The 7,058-nt window shown below is 38.3% G+C and overlaps 1 protein-coding gene across 1 annotated transcript in view; it reads right to left on the bottom strand.

The window, feature by feature from the left end:
- Positions 1–5,510: 5,510 nt before the first annotated feature.
- Positions 5,511–7,058, bottom strand: part of LOC115768385 — a 35,463-nt gene continuing 33,915 nt past the window's right edge. Inside the window, exon 4 of the mRNA XM_030712960.1 lies at positions 5,511–5,727. Within this exon, the coding sequence (XP_030568820.1) occupies positions 5,677–5,727 (51 nt within the window). The 3' untranslated portion in view covers positions 5,511–5,676. The remainder of the gene's footprint in view (positions 5,728–7,058) is intronic.

Below are 7,058 nucleotides of genomic sequence, written 5' to 3'. Positions count from 1 at the left end.
TTAAGAAAACCCATTTCTATTCCCTGAACCCTTTCGTAAATGTTTGAAAATGAATCTGCTATGTCCGTCCGCCTAACCGCGTGTCCATCCGCATGTGTCTTAGAGTTGGATATTCCAATTGTCGATAACTTGTCCCATTTCGAAGCAATCGATAATTAAAGTCCTGTTAGTTGAGCAAATCTTTTAGGTAAAGCTAGCCCTTAGTCGGGCACTCCCCACTAGAGCACTTTTAGTTGGAGGTTGTGTGCATTTATAAGTACCTGCATAATTCTACATTCTACAATTCATTTTGGATTTGAGTAATTCCAAGTAAGACAATAACAGTCGGAATATCCTATTGTCTGAGGGATATAGGGGGTTTGTAGTCGAGCACACTCGACAACGGCGCTCTGACTTGTTTTATATGAATGAAATCCAAGGAATTTGGGACTGCTTCATTAAAATTGTAAATTTGTTGTTAGCTGGCTTTTTGGTGCTCATCCTCAACTAATTGCATTGCAGACAATAAGCACTTGTCTCATGCTAGTCGACCAAAACTTTTCTCATTACAACCAACTAACCCACACACATTCGCTCAGATATACACCCTCAAAACACATACGCAACACAGACTCAAAACGCTGGCCACAAAGCAGCTTCCAATTCAATCATAACTTGCCAACACCCGCAGCTATAGCTGCAGAGAGCCTTCCCTAAAAGCACAAGCCCCGACCTACTCCGATCCACACTTGAGCCACATTGCCGTAAGCGTTAAAATTTACGAGTAGCTGGTGGGGCAGACTAGCTGCTACACACACACACACACTCACACAGTTTTACACACACACACACCTCTGGCCAGAGAGCACACGCCCATATAATTTTGATTACACTTGTTTTCTAAATACTCTGACTATAAAAAAACCACAGTGAAACACATGCGAGCAAATAAAATCCAGGACTACTGCACGGGCGTGTGCTAGGTGCGTGCTGAATGCTGCGGAGTGGTGGGAGCGGAGGGGAGCGCGGGGCCTAAGCGCCTTACCAACAAATTGCAGTTAAAAGCGACGGCCAGAAATCTGCGCTGCTTGGTAACCACGCATGCCCCTCCCATCGTCCCTACGCCAGCCAACGTAAACACGCGCACAGCAGGACATGTGGGTAAGGATATGAAGGATATGCCGTTGTTTTACAAAACACGTGTGCGATTTAACAACTACAATAAACGCAACAACAACAACAACAACAAAATACAATAACAAGTACAAAATCAACTACAAATGCAACCAAAAGCAAGCAAAAGTAATTTCCGAAAAAAACAAAACAACAACAAAAAAATACTTTCAATATGGCGGCGAGTTTTGTTGCGTTTTTATGTAACCGCCATAAAAAAGTTATTAATGTGTGTAGGTTTTGCGTGTGTGTGAGTGTGTGCATACGCCACAAAATGGCGCGGGCGTGTGCAAGCGTTAATGTGGCAAAAATGTTTTTGCAATGAACTTTTCTATTGGGCTCTATGGGCTCCACACGATTTTAAATGCCTTCAATGGGAGAGGAATAAAACTAGTGCCTGCTCTTAGATGAGCCCATAATGTTTAATGCAGATCGTTACAGTGACTTGTAAGGCACCATGTTCCTGTAGGGATATGTCCGAGTTAGGGCATGTTTTGGCTATGGAAAGAATATAACTTATTGATTTAGCTGGAGGCAGGTCTCTTGACTGACATATCAGCATTTGAGTATATTAGAATATAATCCACTATTTTGAGGACAATTAAAGACTTTTAATTTTTCCATACATAAACCCAAGCAAAAGCCCATTTTTATTTTTATTTTAAAGTATATTTATAGCACATTGGGATGCTGTCCTCTGGTGTACAACAGAAACTTGGGACTCCAAGGCATCGAAATATATTTTAAGGTTATTTGTGATACTTACCCGATCAAAGATCTGACGGGAAGTGCGGTTGATGCAACTCCAGCAAGCTTTCACTGGAAATCAATATTCCGATTCTTTTGCGAGCATTAAATGGAATATCGTTCCCGAAACGGGCTTTTTTGACTCAAGATTTTCGAAATCTATAAAATCTATTGATTTTAAGGGGTCATACCCCTAAAATCGATAAATATCTATTTAAAGGGTTTTTATCTGAAATTCATTCCCCGAAAATCGAGAAATATCTATTTTAACGGTCAGTTCAAAAGTTGTTACCCCATTAAATTGATATTTATCGATTTTCGGGATACTTTGCTATTCGTCGTTCTAGCAGCTGCGTGGATAAAAACACCGTTTGCACACTACGGAAAACTTAGTGGATGCGTTTTCGTTCTACGTCTGGAGAGCAGGAGGGCTGATAACTTTGACGTAGACTGGAATAGCGCGACATCAGCCAACTTGCTGTGATATAAGGTAAGATTATAGCTTTAGGTTTTTCAGTTCGTATTACATTATCCATATTGTATATATATAGCCTGAAGCAGACTGTGTTTTCTTTCTCTCCCGCCTGCTATAGCCAAAGGACCTCATGGTATTGGCAGCTTTTGGCGTTTGTTCTTTGATGTCCTTTGGCCAACATAAAGTACTTGTTCTGCCAACTTAGAATAATTAAGTAACAGGACAAACATCCTTCAATTAGGTGGGGAAAATATATTTTTCTCTGTAGAGATAAAAGGCTGTAGATCGGCCGTATCCTTGCCGATCATGATGTCCATTTGCCAACCGTTAGTCTTTATCCTCCCAATTCAGAATATATATTGAAAAGGACGAAAGTCCTTTAGACAGCCTAGAAAGAAGTAAAATTCTTTCGTAAATTCATAGGTCTATAAGTCGGCCGTATCCTTGTAGATCCTGACAAGTCCTGTTGCAAACAAATCGTATGAACAAGGACCTTAAGCTGTCGAAAGGACAACCAAATCGTCTTTGCCGTTTCCGTGATATGGCAAATTTTCTAAAAAGGACATTTTTTAATTAACCATAACTCGGCCAAATCCTTAAGGATATCGGAAGGATATACCGTTTTGAATTCGTGGAGAGCAGGACTTTCGATCGGCATTCAAGGATTTCCAGGATTCGACAAAAAATTTCGTCGAAATTTATCCTAGGGGGTTGGTCGCAAAATTGGCTTAAATCGAAAAATTCGGGACTAACTTGGCCATTTGAAGGACTATCGGGATGTCCTTTGGACAGTAGATAGTACTCGTCCTCCCATTTAAGAAAATATAACACAGAGGACGAAAGTACTTCAAATGGCAAAGTTTTAAGGACAATTTTTGCAAGTGAAAATAAGCCATAGCTCGGCCATATCGTGGCGTATCCTGACAAGTCCTGTGGCAAATAAATTGTATTAACCAGGACTACCAACTGGCAAAAATTCATTTAGATCGTCCTGCTGGTTTTAAAGATATTCAAGGATTTGTGTTTTCGGGCCATTTCCGTGCGCTCCGGGATGAAAATTTCACAAGTAAAAATACAAGTCCTGGGGTTCTTAGATGACCCCATATTTTTTTGATGCAATTCGATGCAGGGGGTCTATGCGACCCTAACGCACCATATCCTTTGAAAATCTGCAAGGACCTGCCTAAGCTATGGCCTTTTTTCGTTGCATAAATGGCTCCATATATATTTTTTCCCTGTTTAATTTCAATGTGTTTTTATCATTTCAGACCGCCAAATTAAGGACTATAAGGACCTCTAAGGACCTCCACGAGTGACAAAGCAGATTTTTTAAGGATCGGACTTAATTAAGGCCAGATTTAGTTAATTTAAGTTTAAGTAAGCTAAAATTATAAATTATGCTCGTTTTGTATAATTTTAAGAGAAATAATTAAGAAAATTAGCATAAAAAACAGCAATTTTATAAATTGAAACATAAATAAATTTAAAATAAAAGCGAAATTCCTGTTTTTTTATATAAAAATTCAAAAATCAACGGTTTTTAGAAATCCATTGCATACCGCTGGCGCTGGAGCTCTGTCGTTTTGGAACGTCATATCTCCATCGGCAACCGCTGGCGCTGGAGTTCTGTCGTTTTGGAACGTCATATCTCCATTGGCAACCGCTGGCGCTGGAGCTATGTCGTTTTGGAACGTCATATCTCCATTGGCAACCGCTGGCGCTGGAGTTATGTCGTTTTGGAACGTCATATCTCCATTGGCAACCACTGGCGCTGGAGTTCTATCGTTTTGGAACGTCATTGCCAGATATAGTTATTTTAATTTTAAATAAGCAATAATTATAATTTATGCTCGATTTATATAATTTTAAGAGAAATAATTAAGAAAATTTGCATAAAAACAACAATTTTATAAATTTAAGCATAAATAAATCAATTATTTAAAATAAAAAGGACAAACTCCTGTTTTTTTATTTGAAAATGTAAGATTTAACGGTTTTTAGAAGTCCATTGCATACCCGTAAGGGTCGCCCGTTGGCAACCGCTGGCTGCCGAGATTTTTCTTAAAATCTGCCGAAATACCAGGCGAACAGAAATGCCCAGAAGGTCGACAAAAAATATTTTTAGCTGACGAAAAAATTTCATTGCATACCCAAAAGGGGCGCCCTAACGACCGGCTGGGTCCCAAATTTTAACTAAAATTTCCCTAAAATACCAGGCGAACAGAAATGCCCAGAAGGTCGACATACAATATTTTTGCGGCCGAAAAAATTCATTGCATACCCTCACGGGGCGCCTTGGTCGGAGGCTACGCCCCAAATTTGCCCTAAAATTTCACTCAAATACCAGGCGAACATAAATGCTCAGAAGGTCGCCGAGTGGTTTGAATAAAAATGTTCATTGCATAGCATTAAGGGGCAAAAATGTAACTCAATTAAAATGAGTGCTGTTAATTAGCAGTTTATGTAAAATGAGCTCTGTAAGCCGCCTGTTTCTCCTGAAAGAAAAATCATACATGTTTTTGGACCATTTCAATGCACATTTTGCAGGGATCTGGTCCTTTAGGTTCCCAAGGACTATATCGATGGTATTGTATGACCAAGGATATGATAATCGACTAGGAACCATCCAGGAGGCGGGGTTGTTGCTAGGGGCAGCTGTAAAAAGAAAGCATACATATTTTTGGACCACGTTCTTGCACATTTTGCAAGAGCTTGGTCCTATAGGTTCGCTAGGACTATATCCATGGTATGGAATAACCAATGATTTATATGTCAACTAGGTACCAACATTTGCGATTATTTGCTGATTTTAAACAAACTTAAAAACACAAATTCTTAAATGGAAATAACAACGCGGCGATTATGTTCGATCGGCGGAATTATGTCGCTTTAAAACGACAATTAGTTTCTTTAAACGACCTCATTAATTGTTGATTATATGTTGTCCATGGACATGGCAGATTAGGCTGAAAAATACAGAAAATACAGTGTATTAGTTTCAATAAAACACATTGGTTAAAACACATTTGATTTTGTGAAAGACATACCTTTTAGGAATCGTGAAACCCTTAAAACGGACAGCACAACAAGAGTTTTGATTTCAATACCGTTTGAGGTTTCTTTAAATGTCTATTCATTGTATGGATTAACCAATGATATATGTCATCTAGGTACCAACGATACTGAATTAGGTATTTTATGTCTTTAAAATTGACAGAACGAATACTAAGCATGTTGACATTTTGGTCATAATTCAGAATGAGATTTTGTTAAATGCATATCGATGGTATAAAAAACCAAATTTATCCAGGTACCAACGATATTAAATATTTTCGTGTCCATGGCAGATTTGGCTGAAAAATACAAAATACAAAATGATTTAGTATTTTGATAGTTTTGAATAGCTCTCTATCTGTTAAATTATGTCCGACTTTGTAAGGATTTACTTTTGGGGATTTTAGTATTTAGGTCCGACCAGAATTTGCCTACCAGTTTGAGGTAACCATTGCAATTTAACTTGAAGCTGAGAATGCGATTGTTTTATATCAATTGATACTCCCGATCCGTACGAGTCGAAACATTTGAGTTACGGGCGAAATTTGCCCGAGAATAATCACTTATAACATATTCAAAAAGCTTTACTTGACTGCTGGCATTTAACATTAACAGAATTATGTTAAGTGGACGCAAAGTAAACAGATATTGGCGCACAGAAAATTGAGCAAGCAGACCAATAAATCGATTGAGCGCGTTTCAAAGGTAGATAACTCACAGCTAGCCACTCACAAGCATACATTCATATGTAGATATTACTGGAGAAAACACCCACCCGAACATTTGTATGCAAAGATAATCGCAAAATATGCGCGTATTTATGTATGTGCAAATGACTGCTAGTTGCTGCGTTATCTTCTTATTCATCGCGCTCTCACAAATTTTAACGAAACAAAAAATTCTTTATTTTTTTATGACCGTTTTAGGAATGTTTTGTTTTTGTCAAACTTTACAATACGATTTTTTGTTGTGTCAATTAGTACTCCCGATCCGTACGATTCCGAAAATATATTTTCACTCTTATATTTTTGAACAGCTTAACACGACTGTCGGCAATTAACTAAAACGGACTTACGTTGCGCAGGCGAGAAGTGGACATGAAGCTGAAGTGAGTGCTAGTCAAAGGTAGATAAATTGCAAGCAATCACACACATGCACAAATAGACAACATGCAGAGGCAATCGTCAAAACTGTACAGATGTATGTGTGTATGCGTGCTTGTGCATTATCTACATATGCGTCGCGTTCTCTCGAATTTTTGTGTGCTGCTGCACGACTTGCTCTAATTTCTCTTTTCCTCTTTTTTGTTCGCTCGCGAAAATCAGTTTTGTGTAAGCAATCACACACACACACACACACATGCGTAGATAGGTACGTACACACAAATCTGCACAGGCAGAGGGCATCGCCGAACATATAGGCATGCGCACATGCCTTAGACTCGCGCCCAAGCAATGCAAATTTGTTAAAGCCAATAGTTGACTATTCACATTAGCACAGGTTATTTATTAATTATCGGTTGCTGTGTTATTGATTTTAATATAAAAATATGAATATTTTATTTATATATATATATTTTATATATCTTTTTAAGTTATATGTAAATTATGTAAATTAATAGTTTTAGGCT

This window comes from Drosophila novamexicana, unplaced genomic scaffold (genome assembly GCF_003285875.2).
Source record: "Drosophila novamexicana strain 15010-1031.04,08,12 unplaced genomic scaffold, DnovRS2.1 tig00000009-arrow-pilon, whole genome shotgun sequence".
In the NCBI taxonomy this organism is placed as follows: domain Eukaryota; kingdom Metazoa; phylum Arthropoda; class Insecta; order Diptera; family Drosophilidae; genus Drosophila; species Drosophila novamexicana.
This window is presented reverse-complemented; position numbering and strand designations above follow the sequence as displayed.